General features: G+C 43.3%; 1 protein-coding gene across 3 annotated transcripts in view; it reads right to left on the reverse strand.

Moving 5' to 3' along the window:
* The window catches only part of LOC135514999 (protein lin-7 homolog A-like), a 32,074-nt gene extending 6,360 nt beyond the window's left edge, over positions 1–25,714 (reverse strand). For all 3 annotated transcript variants that reach the window (XM_064938785.1, XM_064938787.1, XM_064938788.1), the window contains exons 1-4: positions 25,608–25,714; positions 14,048–14,166; positions 7,890–7,961; positions 1,932–2,141 (exon numbers count right to left, since the gene is read on the reverse strand). In XM_064938785.1, coding sequence (XP_064794857.1) covers positions 1,932–2,141; positions 7,890–7,961; positions 14,048–14,166; positions 25,608–25,644 — 438 coding nt within the window. In that variant the 5' untranslated portion in view covers positions 25,645–25,714. The remainder of the gene's footprint in view (positions 1–1,931; positions 2,142–7,889; positions 7,962–14,047; positions 14,167–25,607) is intronic.
* Positions 25,715–25,982: the final 268 nt, after the last annotated feature.

Below are 25,982 nucleotides of genomic sequence, written 5' to 3' on the forward strand. Positions count from 1 at the left end.
CATCAGATGATCTGGCCTCCACAATGAACCGACCTCAACCCAATTGAGATGGTTTGGGATGAGTTGGACTGCAGAGTGAAGGAAAAGCAGTCAACGAGCGCTCAGCAACAGACCCCGCCCTGTGCAACTGGGTCCTGGACTTTCTGGCGGGCAGTGGTGTAGGTAGGAAACAACATCTCCACCCTGCTGATCCTCAACACAGGGGCCCCACAAGGGAGCGTTCTCAGCCATCTCCTGTGCTCACTGGTCACCTTAAATAATGGCACTTTAATAATGTTTAAATATCCTACATATCCTATATCCCACAAGCATCTCATATGTATATATTGTTCTATACCATCTACTGCATCTTGCCTATGCCTATCATTAGTCACTTTAAATAATGGCACCTTAATAATGTTTACATATCCTACATCACTCATCTCATATGTATATACTGCTCCATACCATCTACTGCATCTTGCCTATGCTGCACGGCCATCGCTCATCCATATATTTATATGTACATATTCTTATTCATCCCTTACATTTGTGTGTATAAGGTAGTTGTTGTGAATTTGTTAGATTACTTGTTAGATATTACTGCATTGTCAGAACTAGAAGCACAAGCATTTCGCTACACTCTCATTAACATCTGCTAACCATGTGTATGTGACCAATAAGATTTGATTTGATGTTTTGGAACTCCTTCAAGTCAATTGAAAAAGCATTCCAGGTGAAGATGGTTGAGAGAATGCCAAGGGTGTCGTCAAAGCAAAGGGTGGCTACTTTGAAGAATCTAAAATATATTTTAATTTGTTTAACACTTTTTGGCTACTACATGATTCCATAAGTGTTATTTCATAGTTTTAATGTCTCCACAATTATGTAGAAAATATTCAATAAAAACCTTTAAATGAGTAGGTGTGTCCAAACATTTGACTGGCACTGTAAATTTTCACATTACATTTCTGGATGTTACGGAAATCAAATGAATCCTTTATGAAGCTTGCTTTTTTGCATTTTTTAAATATATTTTTCTCCCAATTTCATGGTATCCAATTGGTAGTAGTTACAGTCTTGTCTCATCGCTGCAACTCCCATACGGACTCGGGAGAGGCAAAGGTCGAGAGCCAGGCGTCCTCCGAAACACAACCCAGCGCAACCAAACCGCACTGCTTCGTGACACAATGCCCATCCAACCCAGAAGCCAGCCGCACCAATGTGTTGGAGAAAACACCGTACACATGGCGACCTGGTCAGCGTGCACTGTGCCCGGCACGCCACAGGAGTCGCTAGTGCGAGATGAGACAAGAACATCCCAGCCGGCCAAACACTCCCTAACCCGGACAAGGCTGGGCATATTGTGCGCCGCCCATGGGCCTCCCGGTCGCAGCCTGGGCTCGAACCCAGAGTCTCTGATGCCACTTTTATGTCCAAACACATCCTGACATTACCATGCAAATTGGTTTTCATTTCATGGTGTAAATGGACAGTTACGGAACAGGATTCAGCAAGGAGTGACTTTGAAAGGCTAAACCGCTAAGCCGTGTGAAGCTTGGAACACTTTGCTCATGGTGACATTGGCTGCTTCTAAAAAACTGTCTCTTTCTAATAGCTTCTGTTGTTGCCCATTTCTTTAGTCGTAGATAGCGCTCTTGTATCTCGGACGCTGGTTCACTATAAGCCTATTTTTATTTAGGTCTTCAGAAAACCAATCACTCTGCTTGACCCAATCCATATTGTGACAGTTTGACTCAAGGTTTAGACAAAATGCTTCCCTGCTCGGATGTCAAGCAAGATGAGAAAATGAATACCTTGAAATATTAACTACAGCACACAACTGTGATTGGGACTCGTAATATACAAGGTGCAATTTCACAGAATATCATAAATAGGGTACAGAGTTATGTGACTAGACCTAGCGGTAATCATAAATAATCTATACATACCACACCATTGACAGACAGGAGCTGGTCCCCTCGCTTCAGTCCCCCATGCCTCTCAGCCAATCCCCCTGGGATGATGCGGGAGATATAGATGGGAGAGTTCTGCTCCTTGCCACCCATCACATTGAAGCCCAGCCCCTCCTCCGTCTTGGGCAGCTCCACCACTCGGGGGTGAGAGTGACCCTCGCTGGCCGCAAAGGCTGCAACTGTGGCCTGCAGAGAGAGACAGAAGAGAGGATAACGATCAGACCATTATTGGTGTGTTCAGCACTAACTCCATGCCCTATACCACCCTATTCTGTCTACCACACAAATAGATTAGATAATGACGATACTAAGTGCATGAACTGGGATTGCATTTCCAAACAGCCAAATAAGTGTACAGACTTAAATTCGCTCTGTGGGTGGGACCTTCTGACTTCTCTCTCTAAACAGGGCTTAGAGACGTCCAGTATGACTAAAATAACAAAGTGATAGGCAAGGCGATGATGGTGATGTATTGTATAGCCATGCGAGATGCTTTCTGGCTCTGTAAGAACATGGATTAGCACATATCTGTAGCCGTTAGAGAAGAAGACGCAAGACAACTTTCACCCCAACTAACTAAATGTTTGTGAGCCTGCTTTACTAAATTCCACTGGGTTGGGATGGTTTTCAAGTTCTAGACGAATCTTCTTCTCGCCTTGTCGTCTGAAACAAAGTGTGCAGGAGCTTGTTAGCCCAGCCTGGGAAAGGAACAGCAGATGTACATCGCCACAGGTGCCAGTCTGTCAAGTCTGTCTCATTATTATTATTAGGCAATACTTTTTCAGGAAACTGCCGGGGAAAAAGGCCTTTGTTTCAAAGCTTGGCGTATGTGGATCCAAAGTTTTCCCTAGCAGGTGAAAGCCCAAAGCTTTGAGATCCTCCACTTTTCCATCTCTCTCTCCCACTGTGAGGTAAAGAAGAACTGTGCTCAGTATGCCACCATCACCTCTCTGGCTAACGGCATAACGACCTTCACAAGTTTATCTCCCTTCCTGGGAGGAAGAAACTAGGTGGCATACGGCTGCCTCCTCCAAACGCAAAAAGTATCTGTGGCGAACCAAAGAAAAATTACAGCTTACTGGGAAATTGCCTAAGTAATGTCACAGTACATATGGAAATTACTTAATAACATTTTGTTGAAATTATCTTCAGTCATCAGTTCAGCTCAGTCTTTTCTCTGGAGCACCATAGACTAAGTGGTCTCCCATCTCTGGAAGATAAAAGATAAGGAATTACAGTCTGGAATTGATTCAATTAACTGGGTAATAAACTGAATCAAGTGCACATGTTCTCAGGTGGAACACATTTGAATTGGTAAACACTCACCAGCAACAGTCCACCAAAGGCATCTAAAATAACATCTTGCTAATGCCTCAAGATCGCTGGTGTATCAAGGATCCCTGCTTTTCAATAGGACTATAACACATTTTTTAGGCCCCCAATTTCTTACTTATTAAAGTGATTAATGTGAAATGTGCTGAGTGCTGCCCTCCAGGCCTTTGGTCAGCGATGTACTTGAGATGTACTTGGAGACGAGGCTGATGAAACAAGCACCGGCTCAGCTAAACGGAAACTCTCAAGAGGGCGGCACTTTCAAAAGCAGCGCACCATCTCATTTCGATGTCATCCATTGAAATCACTCCCATGGGCGTGGAAGCCAGTGAACGGAGTTTGCCCGATGTTAATTGCTACTCCGCTGGTGGCTGTATTAAATATTCTTTTGAAAAGATTGGTGATGGACAAGGACAAAGCTGAAAGGCACTTCATGCTGTTGTTATTGCATTCTTGTGTAAACAGTGTCATAAGGACAATCTTGTTTGCTTTAACACTGTGAAGTACAAGCCCTTTCATGAATTGTAAAGTAGTTTGATTAGACCGATCTACATTCTCTCTTTCAAAACAGCCTTTGAATAAGCTTTGGAGAAAAAGAATACTTGTTTATGATTATGTACATTATAATGTAACAGAGTATAATGTAACATATTATAACAGAGACTTTGAATATTCCACCAATAATGGATATTTGAAGGGAAATTAAAAGGATATGCCGCTGTAACCATCAACCTCAACACCCTTTGACCTGAGCAGTTTAGAAAGAGTATTTTGATATATTTTGTATCAACATCAGATACAGTGGTGTCCTTCAATAGGCCAGTAGGACTGAAGTCAGAAGTTTACATAATGAAGTAAACAAGTTTACATGTTGAAATAATTAAAACTTGTTTTTCAACCACTCCACACATTTCTTGTTAACAAATTATAGTTTTGGCAAGTCGGTTAGGACATCTACTTTGTTCATGACACAAGTCATTTTTCCAATTGTTCACATATAATTCACTGTATCACAATTCCAGTGGGTCAGAAGTTTACATACACTAAGTTGACTGTGCCTTTAAACAGCTTGGAAATAATGTCATGGCTTTAGAAGCTTCTGATAAGCTAATTGACATAATTTGAGTCAATTGGAGGTGTACCTGTGGATGTATTTCAAGGTCTACCTTCAAACTCAGTGCCTCTTTGCTTGACATCATGGGAAAATCAAAAGAAATCAGCCAAGACCTGAGAGAAAAAATTGTAGACCTCCACAAGTCTGGTTTATCCTTGGGAACAATTTCCAAACGCCTGAAGGTACCACGTTCATCTGTACAAACAATAGTATGCAAGTATAAACACTATGGGACCACGCAGCCGGCATACCGCTCAGGAAGGAGACACGTTCTGTCTCCTAGAGATGAACGTACTTTGGTGCGAAAAGTGCAAATCAATTCCAGAACAACAACAAAGGACTTTGTGGAGATGCTGGAGGAAACAGGTCCAAAAGTATCTATATCCACAGTAAAACAAGTCCTATATCAAATCAAATCAAATCAAATTTTCTTTGTCACATACAACATGGTTAGCAGATGTTAATGCGAGTGTAGCGAAATGCTTGTGCTTCTAGTTCCGACAATGCAGTAATAACCAACAAGTAATCTAACTAAAAATTCCTAAACTACTGTCTTATACACAGTGTAAGGGGATAAAGAATATGTACATAAGGATATATGAATGAGTGATGGTACAGAGCAGCATAGGCAAGATACAGTAGATGGTATCGAGTACAGTATATACATATGAGATGAGTATGTAAACAAAGTGGCATAGTTAAAGTGGCTAGTGATACATGTATTACATAAGGATGCAGTCGATGATATAGAGTACAGTATATACGTATGCATATGAGATGAATAATGTAGGGTAAGTAACATTATATAAGGTAGCATTGTTTAAAGTGGCTAGTGATATATTTACATCATTTTCCATCAATTCCCATTATTAAAGTGGCTGGAGTTGAGTCAGTGACAGTGTGTTGGCAGCAGCCACTCAATGTTAGTGGTGGCTGTTTAACAGTCTGATGGCCTTGAGATAGAAGCTGTTTTTCAGTCTCTCGGTCCCAGCTTTGATGCACCTGTACTGACCTCGCCTTCTGGATGATAGCGGGGTGAACAGGCAGTGGCTCGGGTGGTTGATGTCCTTGATGATCTTTATGGCCTTCCTGTAACATCGGGTGGTGTAGGTGTCCTGGAGGGCAGGTAGTTTGCCCCCGGTGATGCGTTGTGCAGACCTCACTACCCTCTGGAGAGCCTTACGGTTGAGGGCGGAGCAGTTGCCGTACCAGGCGGTGATACAGCCCGCCAGGATGCTCTCGATTGTGCATCTGTAGAAGTTTGTGAGTGCTTTTGGTGACAAGCCGAATTTCTTCAGCCTCCTGAGGTTGAAGAGGCGCTGCTGCGCCTTCTTCACGATGCTGTCTGTGTGAGTGGACCAATTCAGTTTGTCTGTGATGTGTATGCCGAGGAACTTAAAACTTGCTACTCTCTCCACTACTGTTCCATCGATGTGGATAAGGGGGTGTTCCCTCTGCTGTTTCCTGAAGTCCACAATCATCTCCTTAGTTTTGTTGACGTTAAGTGTGAGGTTATTTTCCTGACACCACACTCCGAGGGCCCTCACCTCCTCCCTGTAGGCCGTCTCGTCGTTGTTGGTAATCAAGCCTACCACTGTTGTGTCGTCCGCAAACTTGATGATTGAGTTGGAGGCGTGCGTGGCCACGCAGTCGTGGGTGAACAGGGAGTACAGGAGAGGGCTCAGAACGCACCCTTGTGGGGCCCCAGCGTTGAGGATCAGCGGGGAGGAGATGTTGTTACCTACCCTCACCACCTGGGGGTGGCCCGTCAGGAAGTCCAGTACCCAGTTGCACAGGGCGGGGTCGAGACCCAGGGTCTCGAGCTTGATATCGACAGCCTGAAAGGCAGCTCAGCAAGGAAGAAGCCACTGCTCCAAAACCACCAATAAAAAAGCCAGACTACGGTTTGCAACTGCACATGGGGACAAAGATCATACTTTTTGGAGAAATGTCCTCTGGTCTGATGAAACAAAAATAGAACTGTTTGGCCATAATGACCATCGTTATGTTTGGAGGAAAAAGGGGGTGGCTTGCAAGTCAAAGAACACCATTCCAACTGTGAAGCACGGGGGTGGCAGAATCATGTTGTGGGGGTGCTTTGCTGTAGGAGGGACTGGTGCATTTCACAAAATAGATGGCAACATGAGGTAGGGAAATGATGTGGATATATTAAAGCAACATCTCAAAACATCAGTTTAAGCTTAGTTAAAAATGGGTGTTCCAAATGGACAATGACCCCAAGCATACTTCCAAAGTTGTGGCAAAATGGCTTAAGGACAACAAAGTCAAGGTATTGGAGTGGCCATCACAAAGCCCTGACCTCAATCTTATAGAACATGTATGGGCAGAACTGAAGAAGCATGTGCGAGCAAGGAGGCCTACAAACCTGACTCAGTTACACCAGCTCTGTCAGGAGGAATGGGCCAAACGTAACCCAACTTATTGTGGGAAGCTTGTGGAAGGTTACCTGACACGTTTGACCCAAGTTAAACAATTTAAATGCAATGCTACCAAATACTAATTGAGTGTATGTATCTGACCCAGTGGGAATGTGATGAAAGAAATAAAAGCTGACATAAATCATTCTCTCTACTATTATTCTGACATTTCACATTCTTAAAATAAAGTGGTGATCCTAACTGACCTAATACAGGGAATTTTTACTAGGATTAAATGTCAGGAATGGTGAAAAACTGAGTTTAAATGTATTTGGCTAAGTTGTACGTAAACTTCCGACTTTAACTGCATGTTCTTGTATACCTTTCATCCAAGATGGAAATTCACAACACAATCCAGTCTGATGAAAGTCATTAAAAAAGGTTACCCTGTTTACTACTCCTTTAGAAAGGGACTGAACCACAGTCAAAGTTTTACAGAGCATTTGCGATTGAAGAGATGACGTTTCACTGACAAAAAAAGCGCCCTTTGGAATTGTATTCCACTCCAGCCCTAGTTATCTACTCATCCTGCTTGCCCAGTGTTGTCAATCAATCTGTGTCCTACTCCTCTGTGTGCCCAGGCCATGTAAGCAGATGGGGGCAGCAGTCTCTGGAAGGAGCAGCCAACTGTATCAGTCAGTGTGCGTACCTCCCTACATTGCCCCATCTCTTCTTCACTCCCTCTCTGATGTATTGGTGACACTGGGAAAGAGGACTGTGATGCACTCCTCTCTCTCATCTCACCCTCCCTCTTGATTCCCTCTTTTCCTGTCCCCCTTTCACTGTTAGATGTCTGTTTTATTCTCCTACACAAAAGAAGCTCTCCTCGGAAAGAATATGAATGAGCGGTGGAGGAGGGACTCATTGGTGGAACCTCTCAAGTGTTTACATCCGAGGTCTGCTAATGAGTAATTCATTGTGCACCAAACCTGCTCCACTCTTTGATCATCTGATGGACACATGGGTGTTTGTGTATCTAGGCTACATTGTACAGTATCTTTCAGCCTCAAGTTTGGTCAATACAGTCTGAGATTAGAGTATGTTGCTCACCTTCGCTGTAGCCCGTGCCTGGTACTCCGGACAGCCATTGACTGTGATTGTTTCATGCATGTACTGGTACACCTGAAAGAGAAAAATGGACAAACCATGAATGTATTTTCTCAGTACTTTTGAATTTTCTGTAACATTTCTCCAAGTCTCTTGCATGTTCAATCCATGTCGTAGACTACCAGACGTGGTAGTTGGTAGGCTTAGGTTTTTGATTTTCTATTTAAACCTGTATTTTGAGAGTGTTTATTCTTGCAAATACCTTTGTAGATTATGTAGATGTTCATTGGATTTCTTCATCCACCTGGATCCACCTTTCACTGTTAATAAACTGCACACTATTTGGCGCCTGTTCCTGCTGCCTCCTGCTACTTACTGCCCTTAAGGCTGCTCAAACATCTGGTCCCTACGACAATTAGCATAAGAAAACCGTGATGCATCAGTAAGTACAAGATACTCATAGGACACTGTGGTGTGGCGCTACTACCCCTTTTGGTTTTCTCTCATGTGGGTAACACATGGCACTGAGTAAATAAACTGAAGAGAGTGGAGTTTGGAACGGAGTAGCGAGTGGAGCTAAGACTCTTGGTACTCTAGGTGAATTTCCACTAAGGATTTCCCCCCTGTGTTTTACCAAAAAGCCTCAGATTTGTCTGTTTCCAGCTCCACCGCCCGGCCCCTGGTACTCATTGGGCCATGGCCTCAGTGGACTTGTCCTGACTTGGGGCCAAGGCAAGGACACGGGGGCTTTTCACATTATTTTTTGGGCATTATTTAAAAATATAAACGCAACATGCAACAATTTCAGCGATTTTACTGAGTTAAAGTTCATATAAGGAAATGAGTCAATTGAAATAAATTCATTAGGTCCTAATCTATGGATTTCACATGACTGGGTAGGGGTGCGAGCAGGGGTGGGGCTGGGAGGGGCTGGGAGGGAACTTGGGAGCCAGGCCCACCCACTGGGGAGGCAGGACCTGCCAATCAGAATTAGTTTTTCCTCACAAAAAGGCTTTATTACAGACAGAAATACTCCTCAGCTTCAACAGCTTTCCAGGTGTCTGGTCTCAGACGATCCCACAGGTGAAGAAGCCGGATGTGGAGGTCCTGGGTCACACGTGGCCTGCGGTGTGAGACGTACAGCCAAATTCTCTAAACAACGTTGGAGGAGGCTTATGGTAGCGAAATGAACATTACAATTTCTGGCAACAGTTCTGATGGACATTCCTGCAGTCAGCATGCCAATTGCATGCTCCCTCAAAACTTGAGACATCTGTGGTATTGTGTTGTGTGACAAAACTGCACATTTTAGAGTGGCCTTGTATTGTCCATAGCACAAGGTTCACCTGTGTAATGATCATGCTGTTTAATCAGCTTCTGATATGCCAAACATGTCAGATGGATGGATTATCTTGGCAAAGGAGAAATGCTCAGTAACAGGGATGTAAAACAGGGATGTAAACATAAATAATTTGAGAGAAATAAGCTTTTTGTGCATATGAAACATTTCTGGGATCTTTTATTTCAGCTCATGAAACATTGGTTGTGTTTCTATTTTTGTCAGTAATAGATAACAATGGCTAACTGTGAACAATGTTTAACACCTTCTCACAAAGCAACTGTTTTGATTATGCAGAGGTTGCTGACTCCGCTCTTCACAAGTCCTCACTGTCGGCCCTAGCTTTGGAAACACGATGTCCTTAGTACAACTTAAGGGAGTATACACTATTGGAACTCTGGTGTTACAGTCAAAAAGCAGTACTTTGTTTTTCAGCTGAGCAACTCTTTGAAAGCCAATATTGAACACCATCTTGGGACCTTATTCCAGGACACCTCTTCCACATCTACAGTGTGTTCTAACCTCCGCTAAAGAGGAGTCAGCATTACGAGCCAATGGAAAGCTTTCAGGTGTAAAATAGCTATTTTGAGTTGTTTCTATACAGAACATGACATACTGTATCGACACCATTTACAATAACACCCCCAGCGTACAGTGTGACATTATCACACCTTCTTCTGGTGATCCAACAGAAACAACTCGAAACATAATGAATGCTCTGATTAGTGTTGCAGTGTTGAACATTACATGAGACATTGGCCTAAATCCCCATACAGGGTCATGTAATTGTTTGATGTGACTCATATGAGCCCTCATCCTTTGTGTGTTTTAGCCAAGAGCCCTGTGGCTGTTCCATTCTATAAACATTTTGTCAGTGCATCGTTTGTCATATAAAGATACAGCATCCATCCATCCCTGTGAGTTTGATTGAAATACACTTAAGATGCATGGACTGTTGTGTATTCAAGGTCTCAGTGGATGCCTTGCTGTGAGTCAGGAGAATCGTGTCTAGGAAACACGTGAACAACAATAAAGGTCAAGCTATTTCAATTTGTAATTTGCTTAACTATATGCACAAACATCCACGAATTGAAGTGCAAATTGGATGTACCACTAACTACTGCTGAATTACTCAACAAGCAAACCAAATTCAATTGTAACGTCTCAAACCCTTCTTAAAGAACAACATTGACTTTTTCATGTGCAGTGAATTGTATTGTTTTTCTCTGGAATGGAAACTAATAGGGATTTTACTCATCAGCTCACACCTCGGTATGTCTCTACTCTCGACACAAGGAGAGCATGTGTTTTCTGGGCTCAACCATCATTCAATATTTCTGTATGATGAGCTGGAGAAAAACTAAGGCCCTTGCCTCTTTGCGACTTCAAAGTGCTTCATCTGTGTTTCAACAATAAAACAAGTGGTTTTGTGTTGCCTGGGTATATCTGACTGATGAAAAACAGAGTCTGTTGGTTGATATGAAAATAAAAGAATAACCTCAAGCCAACAACAAAATAAATCAATTGGATTTTGTTTTGAGCAAGCAGTTCACATACAAAAATAAGATATTTGAGCTTTTTAGGTTTACCTTTATGAACCCAGTTGAACTCAGTCTGACAACACTGTTAATGAATGAACATAACCTTCTGTTCTGATAATTCATTGGGGGAAAATAATTTCCAATAGCATAAAGAAAACAGTCACAACATGGAACAAATTGCTGTGTTCTTTTCACCGTTCTTTTCACCAGGGAGATTCAAAGTGAGGTAGAAAGAGAGTGAGAGAGAAAGAGAGAGAGAGAGACAGAGTGAGAAACAGGCAGAGAGAGAGATGGAGAGAGTGAGAGTGAGAGAGAGATTTGAAAGACTTGCACTCCTGAAGGCATCATTTCTATCTCATTCCCCCTCCTGTTGCTATGCATCCATCTTTACCTCTGAACTCTACTTTCTTCCTGTCCCTCCTGAATATACTCTCCCTTTCTCTCTTCCCCCTCTCTCTCCTGACTCTCCGGTACACTGGGCGTTTACCACGGCAGGCATTCATTAACCCAGATCTATCTAACCTCTGTGGAAGGCTCATTGTGCTTGATGGGCTGGGGGATCCCAGTCTTACCGTCAGCCTTACGAGGACGCCACAATGATGGGCTGGGGGCTACCAGTCTTACCGTTAGCCTTACGAGGACGCCACAATGCCTGATAGTGGAGAGAGGTGCCCGGAGGGTGCCTGGCACGACGCGTGTAACCATGGCTCCCTGAGCAAAATGGGGAAGGATGAGACGGAGAGAGAGCTTGAAGAGCTCTCCTTCTCCTCTCTCTAGCTGACTGAGTTTAAAGTGGTCACTTGGTAGAAGCGAAACGGCATTTAATAACTGTTCATTCACAGACCTCCCTAGCTCTGTCAGCATGACACAAAAAGAGAATATTAAACACAGAGATAATTAAATGAAGTGGCTTTCAGCCTTCAGCTCACAGTAAATGTAGTAAGAGACTAAGGTCTGCCCTCAATGGAGCAGCACACAAATCCTTTCCTTTATATCAATTCAAAGTGAGACCTGTATTCATATGCCCTGCTCCATTACCATCAGGCTACTACAACTCTATGATCACATAATTGATTCAGTTCATTGGAACAGACTATGCTTTTTTTTGCAAGGAAAAATGACCTGCATTGTTTTGTGACTAATGGAAGTCGCGATTGGATTTCATGTGTGGTTGAATCGTTTGCTCGGGCCTGTCGGATGATTTTCATCAGGACCAGTTCTTGATATGCATAGGGCTTTAAGTCAAGCCAACAGAGTGGCTGGAAATCATCATAATCTCCATCATTTCCCGCTGGTTAGCGCTCCCAGTCGTCTTCCCTGGTGTCCTTCCCTTTCCATTTGCAAAGCAGATTGACTCTGACAACTCATTCAGGGACTTTCCCTGAGCTCTGAGATGTCATTGATAGACAAGGTTGGGAAGAGCAACGCTCCTCCTCACTCCATCTCTCTGTAATTTCCATCCCACATCAATTTCCCCTATCAACAGTTAGCCAGCTAACCCCCTTACCCATAGCTAGGCTGATTCATGTGGCTGGAAATTCTATTGACACTGTGAAGAAGGTTTACAACCGGCTCACCTCTGTGACTTCTACAGTAGAGACATGATCAAGCTACCCTGGTCTGTGGGATTCTGTGTCTGCTCATCAGACCATGAAATGAGCTTCACAATCAGATATGAGATGAGGGGAACAAATCTAATCGCTCAATTATAATACCTGGTGGCCCCAGCTCAACGCAGAATAGGTCATCTGCATTAATGAAATGACACGCAGGTGAATCCCAATACCGAGCAACTATACATGGCTCTGAAGCAACCTTTAATCTCCCTGTAATAGCTGTGGAGGAAATTATTTATTGACCTACAATGTTGTTTAATTGAACATACTATGCTGTTTTTACTTGGAGAATTGTCCTTTGTTATACATTAGTATTTTGCTGATACAGGCTTGTCTTGTGTGACTTAGTCATTTGTCTGGGCGTACAGATAAGAGCCGTTTAGGTGTGACTGCAGTATGTGACATTCTGTTTTAACAATCTACAGGAACTTAGACGTGTGGAAACATGCAGGACGGAACAGACAACGGTGACACTGTTGAGTGGTTGTTATTGATTGCTTCATTTTTGCAAATCTAATAATAAAGTTGTTTTGAAGAATAGTCTCTCTCCTTTTGGTTAGAACCCCCATGACATGGCTCTCTCAACTACAAAGATTTCCCATCTGCAGGCATATTCCAGCACAGAACAGGGGCCAGATGAGGTCAAATGTGATTACATTACGATTAACTCACCAATGTAGCTCAAAAAGGCTCAGCAGTCTAGTCCTGCTATGTCAGGGTATTAAGAGCGAGCCCCGGGGAAGTGTTTTTTACGATGCTCGTCACTTGTCCGGGAAAAATTTGCATGTAAAAATTTGCATGTGCTATAAAAGTGAATACAGGGGTTGTGACCGCATGTTGGATTGTAAACACATGCGACACAGCACGTATGGCAAGGTATTGCTCAATTCAAATAAATGCCATGTTCTCTGCTCTTCCATAGAGACATGGGAGTATTCATTGTCTTGGGAGGCTGTTAAACCACTGACATGAACGCCACAGCTGCTGAATGTTGCTGATAACGATCTCTGCAATAACAGTAATCATCATCAGGGCCACGACCACTCATCTTCACTCTCCAGCTCCTCTAGCAGTCAGACCTCTATGAGAAAGAGCCATTCTGCACCGTGGCAAAGTGTCAGCTCACACAAGAACGTAATTGACTGGAAACTATGGCCGGTCAGCCTCTGCAACCAATCCAAGCTGATCCTCTCTAGTTTCCCTGGTGACTGGATGTGTTGTTGGTGGTTGAAGTGTTTCTCTCGCTCTTTCCCTCTCAATGGCCAGCTGTTGTAACCTAGTCTGTAGGGTGCTGCCTAGCTGCTACTCCTGGCAGAGACATGAAGCCTCCCCCACCACCAGGCAGCACCAGGCTCCAGTGTCTCTGCCTGACTCCCAGGCCAGGCTTCTCTCATATTGCTGTCCAATGAAAGGGCCAGCCCTCTCTGACATTTCCTCTAGTAGATTACATTTCCTACTAGATGACCTCAGTCTGTATTGATGGCCCTCTTACTCTTCAGTCTGTGTGTCTGAGCTGACCATGTCTGGGAAAACACCCCTAAAAGTCTGCATTGTTGTGTAGCCACATTTATTCATTAAAATAACCATCAGTCAACTGTGGTCAATTTCCCTGTGTTGGCAGGAGAAAAAGGACCCTGGGGCCGTGGTGCAGGGGAATCGACTCACCTCTCTAATGGCTGTGCAGAACTCACTCTGCAACACCAACTTCAGGGACTGCAGCTTGTGACCCGGGATGTCTCCGGACTCCTGTAGCTTCTCCAGCAGCTCAATCGCCCTGGCTACATCTGACAGAGAGAGAGAGGGAGAGAGAGAGAGAGTGAGAGGGAGAGAGAGGGAGAGAGAGAGAGAGGCAGAGAGAATGGGAGAGACAGAGAGAAAGGAAGAGGTGGAGAGAGGTGGAGAAAGTCAGAGAGAGAGCGAGAGAGGGGGTAAGAAGGGAAAAAAATGCCCCATTGAATTACATTAACAGCAGAGCCTTGAAAAAGAAGTCCGAAGCGATTCGATAGAGAGGATAATGGAAAAAAACAGAGTCAGGGCCAAGGGGATCAAGAGAGAGAGAGAGAGAGAGAGAGAGAGAGAGAGAGAGAGAGAAAGCAATCCCAGCGTAGTTTGCATTAGGCCTGCTCCATGCATGAGAAAATGGGGGGCGGACTTCAAGGTAGAGCATCGTTCCGTTCAAAGCGAGCGAATCCTGGCATGAGCGGGCACAGCGGTCATTAGATCCTTTTAAAACAAACCCATGACGCCCTAAGTTAAAGACTTTGACTACTATGTCTAGTAAACTCTCCACTCCTAATTATCATCCCCTGAAAAAATCCAGAGTAAAACAGATTATTTTCAGGAAAAATGATAGAAATGAGAGTACATGCTGGAAGGGGAGAGGAGGGATTTGATGCTCAGCCTAATCATTGGGTCAGTTGTTTTAGAAGAAACAAAATAAAAAGCAGTTGGTGGATAATGTGCATCTGTCAACCCTTTATCCCTTCAGCATGTGCAAAAACCAAACTACACAGTTTGCAACCAGCGAGTCGCTCGAAAATGATCAAACCACTTGTAATTGACTACAGATATTTGATTTTTCATACCTAGCTTGATGTCGAACACAGTGACACAGTCCCACTCAGAAGAAATAGCAAGATTATGTTTTGGAGTTGATAATATTGCTTAGATGTTAAAAATCAAAAAATGTCAAATCGTTAAGTGAGTCTACTTTATTAATCCAAGAAATATCCAACTATATGTAGTTCAACTATATGTAGACTATATACATTCTTTGAATAGCAAATGTATACAGAGGCGAAGGTCAAGGATTCTGAACAATCATCTTAAACACCATTACCCTGGTGTTGAACTAGCGCCACGTTCTGTACAACACCAACAGAGAGAGGTAAACAACCGACGATGTTTATAAACATCTCGCCGAACCCAGGGAGGCTGGACTGAGAGGGAAGACAATCTAGTTTAACCCGGTGAGGCAGAGAGGAGACAGAAAAGCTATTACTGTTTACAGACCTAGGGCGAACTAGGTAAGAGGAGGGAGAACTGCATACATAGAACCTGTGCTTGTTTAAGCAGGTTTGTTTTGTGCCTGTATTTAAGCAGTCAAACAAGGGCACAACATTTACTGTTAGTGCACAAGTATACATGGAGAAAGAACATGATACCCAGAGTACCAGCGTGGATTATATTAAACAAGAAGAAACGGTGGGGTCGATTTCCATCAGGATTGGTTACTGCAAGCCACAAAGTGTTGTCAGTGAGATCTTTACAGGGCATTCATCACCCTAATTCCACGACTCCACTCAGCATCTTCTGTAATGATGGCCAAGTGTCAGCCAAGATAATATTGCATAGAATGTTTTATAGGATGTGCAGAAAATATATGTTTTATTGTCACGTACACCGGATAGGTGCAGTGAAATGTATTTTTTTTCAGGGTCAGCCATAGCAAATTAAGGTTTTGTGCCTTGCTCAAGGGCACATCAGCTGATTTTATTTAACCTTGTCGGCTCAGGTATTCGAACCGGCAACTTTTCAGTTACTGGCCGAACACTCTAAACTTAGGCTGAGACTCGGTTGTTGCCTGACCTGTCAGACTTGGTCAAGAACCCGAAACTACGGGGAGACGAGAGCAGAATTACAGCTGGTCCATAGGGAGTCGAACACAGGAAAGGGGACACTTTTCTCCTCTGAACCTGTGAGTGTGTATGGAGGGATAAAACAGTATTCATTACTACTTTACATTACCCCTGCAACAGAGCTCTGCAATGGTAATGTAGCTAATGTACAGAATTTCCATCATATTTAATAAGCGTCCATTGAGTCCCTAAGTAAGGGGAATGAGGTTGTACAATATTGCGTACCATATCTGTAAAAAAGAGAGTTAGCATTTCACTAATGAGTGGCCAGTAATCTGCTGGTATTATTCCAGGCAGCCTGGTTAGTTTTATGAGTGTTTATTTCTCATTATAGCGAGGTCAGGGCCAGATCAGGAGAGCTTTTGCCTTCTCTCATTTGCCCATTAGCACCAATTTCTTTATCCTCGTCAAGGTCTCTGATGAGGCCTCCAACATCAAGCAACGCTTCAAAGATTAAGATTTCTAAAACATTTTTGTTTATAGATGGGATTTCTCGGGAGGTCAGTTTTTGTACTTTGATACTGATCAAAAACAATAGTTGGGAGTCTGCACCTGTTCGGGACCACTTTCAAGTAGTTTGGCTTTCAACTTCGGTCTGGGGAATTAAATAAATACACTATTTGAAATAAACTGGGTTCTAGGCTAAGAAGCTATTTTGTAAAAGTAAATCAAACCATGTTTGGTTGCTAAAGGGAAGGATTTTGACCGGGTATCAAGTTGTTTGAAAGGAGAAAGGGAAGAAGATCTGGCAGTCCGGAAAAGTCCGGAAATGTTTTAGGCTACAAGCAATCAAAGGCAGTATTTCAGACCTTCATTTGAATATCAAAAATATCACAAATACCGTAATGAGGCCATATATGTCATGCCCCATCTCCCCTATTCAGACTGTCCAGTGTCTATGACCAGTCAGCCAACACCCCAGCAGTGAATAGGGATTGTTGCTACCAGATGTGACAGTTGTTATCCCCCTAAACCAGTGATGAAGGCAAGACTACAGCAGAGCCCCTCCTGCTCCTAGAGTTATTACAGGTAATCAGTCATAAAAGCCTCCCCTCTCCAACAGTCATCAAACCCACTGGCTACAGGTCATCTACAAGTCTCTGCTAGGTAAAGCCCCGCCTTATCTCAGCTCACTGGTCACCATAGCAGCACCCACTCGTGGCACGCGCTCCAGCAGGTATATCTCATTGGTCACCCCCAAAGCCAATTCCTCCTTTGGTCGTCTTTCCTTACAGTTCTCTGCTGCCCATGACTGGAACGAATTGCAAAAATCTCTGAAGCTGGAGACTCACATCTCTAGCTTTAAGCTTTAAGCACCAGCTGTCAGAGCAGATTACAGATCACTGCACCTGTACATAGCCCATCTGTAAACAGCCCATCTATCTACCTACCTCATCCCCATACTGGTATTTATTTATTTATTTTGCTCCTTTGCACCCCAGTATCTCTACCTGCACATTCATCTTCTGCCGATCTACCATTCCAGTGTTTAATTGCTATATTGTAATTACTTCACCACCATTGCCTATTTATCTACTTATTTATAAGTTGATGGCTATTTGTGGACAGAATGTCTTGGACAGACCGTAGATAGTGTTGTGTGATAATTGGTGTAGAACATGCAGCAGTAATAGAACACCATCCAGTCCTGTGAGGAGCTGCCTACGTCAGGCATTTCTGCTGGAATCCTGTATTTTGTCTACGGTGTGAGGACTGAGGAGTGAGACATCAAATGGTTTCCTCTGTGTGTGATCTAAGGGGTATAAACCCCAAGGGTATAAGATTTGCTTGGCAGCCCTGGGTGATTTGCTGTTTCAATAACTATGGGAATCCAGGTACAGAGTTATGTCACATCCACATAGCTTTGTCTGCAACGACTCCCAAATAAGACACGTTATAATGACGCATCACATCAAGTCCCTGTGTGGTGCATTCAGCCACATCACCTAAGAGACCAAGTGAGACCTTAAGTCCTTACTAATCTGACCTTATAGTTGGCTATGTAGACACACACAGACCAGTAAAACCATGGTCATATTGATCTACACCACCACTAGCATCAACGTTATACCCTGACTACACCGCTCGTGTCGCGTGTGCGAGCGTTGCAAAATAAATTTAGAAATCTATATTATTCAATTATTGCACACACACACTGCTCGCGCGTGCCAACAAGCGTCTGCGTTGCCAAGGGCTAAAATCTGCCCAGTTCTACTTGTGACGCAGATCGCGCTGCAAGTCCTGCCTCTCCCATCTCCTCATTGGTTTATAGAAGCATGTACCCACATGCCATCTCCTCATTGGTTATACCCACATGGGTGACTGAAAGACGAACGAGGTCGGTGGCGGGAATGCACCTAATTTATGAAAGCTGCCAATCACAATATAAAGTCCAGAGAAGAAAAGGCCTGGAAGGAGGAGAGATGACTAGAAACAATTTGGTTGACCGTTTTATGTGTGGATTAATTGTTGGAGTAGAGGACCTTGTGCATTTCAGGTAAAATTACAACTCAATGTTTATATCCCAGGACAAATTACCGAGCAAGTGCAAGCTAGCTAAATTGCCATAAACGTATAACGCTTTTCGACCTGTCCCCAAATTAATGTAATTGGTTCAGAGTCTGTTTTGATATTTTAACCTGCGTGTCGTGATCGTGTTTGGTGTGGGGGGGACAAAATTAATTGAGGCACGATGGCGCACGCGCGCAGCCGGTTTGGGTTCCGTGTTGCTGTCCCTCAGCCTACAATGCTAATAAAAACTGCTCTGTAAGAGTAGCTCTACACACCACTAAGAATACCCTCACCGCCCACATGGCGTGGCCCGTTACCGAGCCGGAGCCACTCCATGAATAACTACAGTACATCTGGAGGGTAACACACAGTCAGCCAACACCATCCTGGCCTGCCTTACGAACACTCCAACCCATCTGAGAGAGGAACTTGAGAGTATGCATGGATCTGGCTCTCTCTGACTTTCTCCACCTCTCTCCACCTCTTCCTTTCTCTCTGCCTCTCCCATTCTCTCTCTCTCTCTCTCTCTCTCTCTCTCTCTCTCTCTCTCTCTCTCTCTCTCTCTCTCTATTCCACTTCATTAAAAGAACGTGGCTCAGTGAAGCCCCAGGATAGGATACCAGTCCTATAGGCCTACAGATCTCCTCTCTTTGGATTTCCTCACTCCACTGAGATGGATTCATTTGAAACCAATGGAAGTCAATGGTGGGAATCCACTCAACTACTAAGTCATTAGCATTCTCCTCGTCGTTCCTCTTCTCCACACTCCAATGAGATGGATTCACTCAACTACTAAGTCATTAGCATCCTCCTCGTCGTTCCTCTTCTCCACACTCCAATGAGATGGATTCACTCAACTACTAAGTCATTAGCATCCTCCTCGTTCCTCTTCTCCACACTCCAATGAGATGGATTCACTCAACTACTAAGTCATTAGCATCCTCCTCGTCGTTCCTCTTCTCCACACTCCAATGAGATGGATTCACTCAACTACTAAGTCATTAGCATCCTCCTCGTCGTTCCTCTTCTCCACACTCCAATGAGATGGATTCACTCAACTACTAAGTCATTAGCATCCTCCTCGTCGTTCCTCTTCTCCACACTCCAATGAGATGGATTCACTCAACTACTAAGTCATTAGCATCCTCCTCGTCGTTCCTCTTCTCCACACTCCAATGAGATGGATTCACTCAACTACTAAGTCATTAGCATCCTCCTCGTCGTTCCTCTTCTCCACACTCCAATGAGATGGATTCACTCAACTACTAAGTCATTAGCATCCTCCTCGTCGTTCCTCTTCTCCACACTCCAATGAGACTTCAGCCCCCTTGCCACTTCACCAACTCTAGAGATGGACTCAAGGGGTCCAGATGTGTGCAACATCTGTGGGACTCACATGAAAATATTCAAAGAGCAATTATTGTATCTTCAGCTTTAACGCCGACACAACGGCAAATCAATGTTGCCATTAGATCATCTGCAAGGCATGTTTGCAAAAAATAAAAAATCCATTTGACACATTTTCAAGGGAAGACAGAGGTGTCCAGGGGATACTGCTGCTCTTATTGGAGGTGTCATTAAGGATGGGAGCAAGAGATGAAAACAATGGTTGTTAAAAGTTAAACATACAACTCCTAATTTACATGAATTCAATCTGTGAAGTTGGGGAGGCATGTTTCTTGCCTTCATCAGTATTCTATAACTAAATAAAGTATGAAACACCAGTACATTGCTATGCATTGAGTAGTCAGGAACATTGATGCTACTAGCCAAACATTTGACCTACTTTAACTTCTCTTTGCCACACAGCAGTGAGAACACATTACCATTGCCTGATTGGATGAGCTGAAAGTAACGAGACGTGTTCTTTGGAGCGGTCACATAGGGCTCTCATCTACCATTTTCTATTTCAACAATCACTCCTGACTGGGTAATGACACATTTCTCTATTTGAAAGGTTTATCATCCGTCTCCAATTACAACAGAGAGTGAAGCAAACTGAGTGTTTACTGAAATCCCTGTGGCCAACTTGAACCAAAATGATTCTGTGCGTCCTTCAGTGTACGTATGAATACATTCCTAATGGGCCAATGTATGTGTCCCTAACAGTAATAAAGACAGAAGTAAAAGCAATAGAACAAAGGCCAATATAAATCATATCTGAATTCTTAGTGGGAAAGAATTCTTGAGGCAGCCAACAAATAAAACATTTATGCTCATTCTCATTTATGTTCTAAGGCAACAATGAAGGTGTTTTAGAGGGTGCCCAACTTTGGGAGAGAAATATTCTGAAAGTGCTGTTGAAGTGTTACTGAAAGCAGTGTCCTCTAAAAAGCCATTTCCAAGAGGAATCAATTAATTAATAGTGCGTATCTAAGAAGCTATTAGTCTACTATAGTTTGTTTCTGTGACTGACAATGTAAAGACGTTTAGTGGTAAATCTGTTTCTGTGACTGACAATGTAAAGACGTTTAGTGGTAAATCTGTTTCTGTGACTGACAATGTAAAGACATTTTGTGGTAAATCTGTTTCTGTGACTGACCATGTAAAGACATTTTGTGGTAAATCTGTTTCTGTGACTGACAATGTAAATACGTTTAGTGGTAAATCTGTTTCTGTGACTGACCATGTAAAGACGTTTTGTGGTAAATCTGTTTCTGTGACTGACAATGTAAAGACGTTTTGTGGTAAATCTGTTTCTGTGACTGACGATGTAAAGACGTTTAGTGATACATCTATAATATACAGTACTGTGCTGTTTGTTACCTTGAGATTTTCTAAAATCAAATCAATGACGGACGACCACAGAAATTATGGTATAATGTTGATCAAATACAATGTTCAAACTATAAACCGCATGGTGTCTAAAACAATCACCAGTTCCAGAATGAGTCAGCCTTTCAAGTACACAGAGTTCCCTTTCTGCTCTGCTTTGATGACTGGATCTACTAATGCAGCCATCACTCGGGATGTGTCATAAATAAATGTGAAGACCACAACAAGCAGCTAGCAATGCTGCTGTGCTGAAACACACCAGGTCTGTGCTGTCCTGCCTTAGGCACGGCTTATTTCACTCTTCCTGGGGTCCAAGCCTTTCAACGCCGCAGTATTAAACAATGAGTGCTTCACTGCTTTCTACACTTGAGTAAGAGTCTAAACATGATTTTGAGCTGTTTGCAAAACTGGGCAGTGCTCCAACATACTCACATAATTGCCCTGTTGATAATAGAGGGCATAGCTGAATAGAATATATTTTCCAATATCTGCACGTGCTGTGCGGTGTAAATAAGCATGTCCAATTAACTCAGCTGGTTCATTAAGACATGGGGCTGATGAAAACAGACTGCAACGCAGGTGCATCTTCTCCATCTCTACTGGGACATCTAAGGTCCTAATAGAGACTCTTTTCATAGCTGATTGATTCAAGACTAGTCTGAGCTATTCCTCACTCCCACATGTAATGTTTCCCAGAGCAGTGCCCTAACACTGTCACTACCAGAATGGCTGACTTACACAAGCCAGAATAAATTGCCCCGGAGAGGCCATGCCATCTGCCACTTCCCACTTTGACCCGCGTATCCTTTCTGCCGTTGGCAACCACACTGAAATTACCACACAAAAAACCTCTACTGTGCTCATTCTCTGGATGAGTAGAGGAACAGGCCAGCAGGGGCTTGCCAGACACAAGGCCAGCTCCTCAACAGGACAGCTTTTTAAATGGACGCACCTCACTTTATCAATCCCCCCCATAAGCCGAGTGAATTAACACTAAATGGCCCTGCCGTGACATTCCTGACTATAGAGGGAAAATAAATCACTCTTCGGCTAATGAGCCCTGATGGGGACCGTCTAAGGCAGAAGCAGATAACACTGAACTTTGTTTTTGTCTCCCTTCCTCTGACTGATTACCTGGCAGATGTCCATCCCAAACAAATGAAATGTCCTTTCAATGTGGTTATAATGAGAGCTTACCGAGAGCTGTGCCATTCTAAATAGCTCTCCGTTGATGAAATTGCTGAGCTGGCTGTTCACCTCACCTGTAATCCCTCCTCTCTGTTATCACCCAAAGCAAGGTACAAGAAGAAGGTTGCTGCGCAACAATGAACAAACCAGTGACCTCTGCAAGCAAAGCAAAGCCTGTCTGCAGTATGGTGAGACAACATGCTTAGGGCCCTGAGTAGGGTACAGTGTGTTGCCCTTTCTCCCCTTTGAATAGACTCAAACAAAGGATCAGCGATAACTTGCAAGGAAATGTGTGGTTGTTCTATATTCATTACGGCAATAAACCATGCACGGAGAGCATCAAAAAAGTATTGACTTCCAGATTTCAAGCTTCTGCTCTCCCTCAATGTTTGGCCTCTTAGTAAATCCACTGTAATTTCACACAGCACAGAAACCTGTTTGACCATCTGTGTCTTCCTACACTGCTCAATCAGCAAATAGATAGGAATTCTGATCACAAAGGCCTCAAATGCATCTCCATCTGAAAATATGTGGCAGAAAGAGCACTAACACATTTCACTGTGATTACTGTACAGCCTCAGCCTGACTGATATTATTAGGGCTTCATTGCACACGGTTGATGAGAACTCTCTCAGTATCTCTATCCATTTCAATAGTCTTGGCATGCCTGGAGCCGGTTAGTGTTTGAATGAGATTCAATCATTGAAGGAGAACTTTGGTGTCATGAGCAGGGAGGTTCCAACACAGGCTGTTTCTCCACGGGACAGTGGTGTTTGAGTCATTTCCTGAGACAATAGCAGGAAGTGCAGTCATGACCTCAAAGCACACTGAGTTTCCCGCCTCTTTGTGTGTTTGTGACAAATTCCTAACACATCCTGCTTTCAACAAAAAAACAGGCTTCTTTTCAATATAAATGAGTGTTTCTTCACTATTGGCAGCAGTGACAAAGGACTGTGCAAAGACTATGACAGCTCCTGTAAAGCTATCATTATCATCCCCTACATGATCACTGCTGCGGGGCAGTGACCACTTAATGTTGCTGTGCAGAGCATGTGGATACAGCAGCCACCCGAATGTTCTTTCTGAAATGATAGGGGCTCTGACTCACTAGTCTACCTATGCAAACAAAATGGAAAAGGTTGAGTAACCTATACTGGCATTTATATTTCAGTTTAACTGGGGATTTTTTTAACTTCCCCAATGTGTCATATAATGAATGACCTGTTTATCAATAGAATCTCAATGCCAGAAATGTTCCTTCCCCTAATTACTGAGTTCTTTGAACTGATGATTGTGGGAGGGAACTGGGAGCTTCTTGTTTATCATTTTGCCCTGTACCATGTTTTTGCCCTTGCACACACAGCTCATATACAGTATGTGAAGGCGTTTGAATCATTTAGAGCCCCTTTCAGTTGCTGCAGTCACGCAATAATGAATCCAATTGCCAATAAGCCATTTTTTTTATAAAAATGGGAATAAAACCGTTATATTATCCATTATTCCTTGGGTATAAAGACAGGTCACTCACTGAGGATCCTCGGTCAGTTTACATCCATTCCATACTTCATGATAACAACCAGGCTCGATTACTCATGCGCAATGCTGTGTTCAACACAACGTAGAGCGGTCACCATTTGTCATTTTCCAATTTAGACAGATGTTTGTATCCTTTTGCCTTCTACATTCCTGTGAGTTGTTTATTCCAAGGCGTTTACAGTTGTCCCTACTGTCACTGACTGTTGTGGCAATCATTCAAAGTGGGCCCATGCCCATTACTTTTCCCAGATGTTTAATCTTTCTCTATTTTTAACACCATCCCCTTTCATTTGTGTCATGCAGCCACACTAATGCATTTCACCACCGGATTCGTGGTGGATTCGCACTCTATAGGCTACACAGTTACAGACTAAAACGTAGTCTACACATTCAGTGGCGGTCCTAGACCAGTTCAACTGGGGGGGGGGGCAAGCTGGAGCCAGTTGTACTGTTAGAGGGGCAAGCTACACTAGATGTTATTGTTGTCATTGTTTACTTCACTATGTTGCAGGCATTAGCAGGCAAAAGACCATGTTCATAATCATCATCGTTGCCACTGTCTAATAAGGGATGTAAAAACAGAACAATAGCAAAAATGAGTTGTGTAAAAATGATTTCATACTCCACATTTAGGGGGGCACAAGGGGGTCCAAAATTGTTGTCACAGGGCCCAATATCAAAATTAAAGAATAGCCAGGAGCTATCAGAAAAAAATAGGTAGGCTACATGGAACCAATGGAAATCTCGGTGGTGGTAGAATGATGACATCTGAATGATGCGCTCATAAAATCATATTTTATCACATGACCTGCAATCATGCTGTGACACATCTGTTATCATTGGACAGGCAGGCTACCGTAGAAAAGCAATATCACCTGAAGTCCGCGTGCAAGTAGGCCTATTACGACTCAAAATATGACGTAGGCTATTGGTAGACGACATTGTGGACTTACCCTTCCTTTTAGAATAATGCCGCAGGTGAATTCATGTTTCACTGCCGACAACAGGTATGCTATGGGGTGAAGACCTGTACCCCTTATTACTGTCCAAGTTACCATTGGATTCAAGAAAAATATAAACCGATTAAAAAAGCTGTTTGTTATCTATTCTTACGCCTACCCATCCAAAAGTTGTCGGATATCCAGAGAAGTAAGGATTTGCGCGTGATTTGATCCCTGCGCCCAATAAATTATTTCTCCCAATCACGAAGTGAAGAATACAGCGAGATAATATTCTACTGGATGTTACATAACAGCGATAAATCCACTCTATTCGTATGCAGTGGGATGTAATACTGTGGGTTAATAACACATTTGTTATAATATTGCTGAACAGTATTATTTAATTAAGCCGTTTTATCCAATTTTGCAGAGTGCGCATCAAACGGTCCAGGCATTTTATTCTCAGCAAATAACGGAATCCAGCTAGAGAGAAATATAAACTGACGAATGTAAAATTGAAATAACAGCATATAGTAGTTTCAACTTAAATGTGGTCCGCCAATGCATCGTTCGCTCAAGTTTCGGGAACCATAAATAATTCAACAAGAAAGCGAATCCGATGGTTGTGCGTCTTACCTCGATCCAGAGTGAGCGGTTGGACCTCTGTCGCCATGACTGCTGTTATGGGGAGATAGAGCGACTACGGTAGCTGCAGGATCTGAAGCAACTCAAGCTAAACGGGCGAGTGAGAGCACAGAGCTCGTCGGTGGGAGTGGCTGGAAGGGAGAGGGGATCACCTCCCGCGCCGCTGCTCTATCGGACTGACCCAATGGTCCTGTCAAACCGAACAACCGTGGGATTAATATCTTTATGCAAATAATTGAGAGTGGATGGGACTGGATTGACATATAGCCCAATTGAATAGCTGATATGAACATTTTGATATTGAATTATTCACGGACAATTTCATAGGCAGGGGTGCTAATGGCAGGGGATTCTTGTTGACCTGCA

The sequence above is a fragment of the Oncorhynchus masou genome, chromosome 26 (assembly GCF_036934945.1).
Source record: "Oncorhynchus masou masou isolate Uvic2021 chromosome 26, UVic_Omas_1.1, whole genome shotgun sequence".
Taxonomy (NCBI): Eukaryota; Metazoa; Chordata; class Actinopteri; order Salmoniformes; family Salmonidae; genus Oncorhynchus; species Oncorhynchus masou.